Source organism: Apaloderma vittatum, unplaced genomic scaffold (assembly GCF_000703405.1).
Source record: "Apaloderma vittatum isolate BGI_N311 unplaced genomic scaffold, ASM70340v1 C11944158, whole genome shotgun sequence".
NCBI classification, from domain to species: domain Eukaryota; kingdom Metazoa; phylum Chordata; class Aves; order Trogoniformes; family Trogonidae; genus Apaloderma; species Apaloderma vittatum.
Window position 1 is genome coordinate 1 of NW_009746632.1, and position 1595 is coordinate 1595.

Genomic DNA, 1595 nt, shown 5'->3' on the forward strand with positions numbered 1-1595 from the left:
AGGAAGTTCACAGCAGGCTGTCACCCACCTCAAGCAGCTCAGAGTCAAATCCTTTACCAGAACAACCCGAACATGGAGATGAGTTCAAGGATGAGTCAATGACAGACTTACGATAAGGAAGCACGCGCCGATCATGACAGCTTTCATTTTCACATCAAGGTCTATTGGGAATGTGATCCCAAAATTATCTGCATCCGTGAAGGCTTCTTTCACAAACCCAGTCCACTGCTTACAAATCCTCCCAACAGTAGCACTCTCATCCAGAGACTTCACCTGGTTCAACACAGAATTAAATAACCTCACAACATCAGACAATAACATCATTCATAGTACTCCCAAATCTTTCTCAGGACAGATGAATTCAAAAGTTTCCGACTGCACTGCCAGAAATAATGCAGCCATTGAATGCAACTGGTTGTACCAAAAGTCAACACTGACTATCAGAAAGTCAGTCCTAAGTAGCAGAGACATGGACTTAATTCTACACCTGACTGCAGTGTCCAATGCTTTCATGGTGTTGGAAGGCAGCTTCCACACACACACTCTGCTGGAAGTGTTGCCTTTTAGCCAAGAGAGTGAATCATTTTCTCCTGCCATCTATCAGGAACGGCCCAAGTGAAAAATACACAAATGACATTCTTCTGTTCCAAAGAAGAGATTAGCCCTTTGTGAGCATTACGTTCCCTAAAGGCAGATCTAATCTTCAGGTCATGTGAAAGACTAGTCCCCAAAATAAAATGATACCAAATTCGCTTTAGCAATTATTTGCAACATCATTTTAAATATGAAGTGGCAGACTAGTGCATCTACTACTTTATGTGTACAAAAATAAGGATGCATTAATCACTATTATTTTTAAGGGGAAGTTGTAACTCTTCAGTCATCCAAACCTGTATTTTAGGTCTAAATTATACTGATTTACGTGGTCATTGAACAATTATTAAGTGATTAGATGCGTGGTTGTAGGAAGTCCTTTTAATAAATACCCAACAGAGCTGAGAACAACATTTTTCTTGTTAGGCTTAATATAAGAGGTTGAAAAAGATTTTGCTGTTAAATAGTTCAGTTAAGAGAAGTGCGTGGAACCACAGAGTATCGGTCTCACTGATCACTGATGAGTGGCTTTGAGATGTCATTTCTGGAAGTTTGTCTGGCATCTCCTGAGTAATCTAAATATCTACAAAAGCAAATTGGTTATACTAGCATTAACAGATTATGTTCTAACTACATTATATATACTACAGTTCAGTCGACAGGTGATAAGCTGAGCAACAAACTAGTATCTGAAAGAAGATACACACAAACAGTTTCTAGCATTCCATACCTCAAAATTAATGTCCTCACAACAGCTGCAGACAACACATGGGCCAGTAATTTTCAGTACATCCATTCTTTTCTCATCCTGAATGGTAAACTTTGGCAGGCAGGGATGCCAGGTCTGGACAACGTAACCAACTGGTGTTCCTGGAGGTGCCTGAACTTCCAGCTTCACAGAAAAAAAGAAAATCTCCACATGAATGTTCACACTTTGATATGCTTGTCAGACAAAACCCACACCAGCACACAAACCAAACACAACTTATTTCTCCACAGCA

The 1595-nt window shown here is 39.9% G+C and overlaps 1 protein-coding gene across 1 annotated transcript; it reads right to left on the minus strand.

The window, feature by feature from the left end:
• Positions 1-111: 111 nt before the first annotated feature.
• Positions 112-1486, minus strand: LOC104279987 (phospholipid scramblase 1-like; the record flags this gene model as incomplete). Its single annotated transcript, XM_009877479.1, has 2 exons — positions 112-273; positions 1325-1486. Coding segments are annotated over 2 exons (324 nt in total), but the record flags the coding sequence as incomplete, so codon positions are not given.
• Positions 1487-1595: the final 109 nt, after the last annotated feature.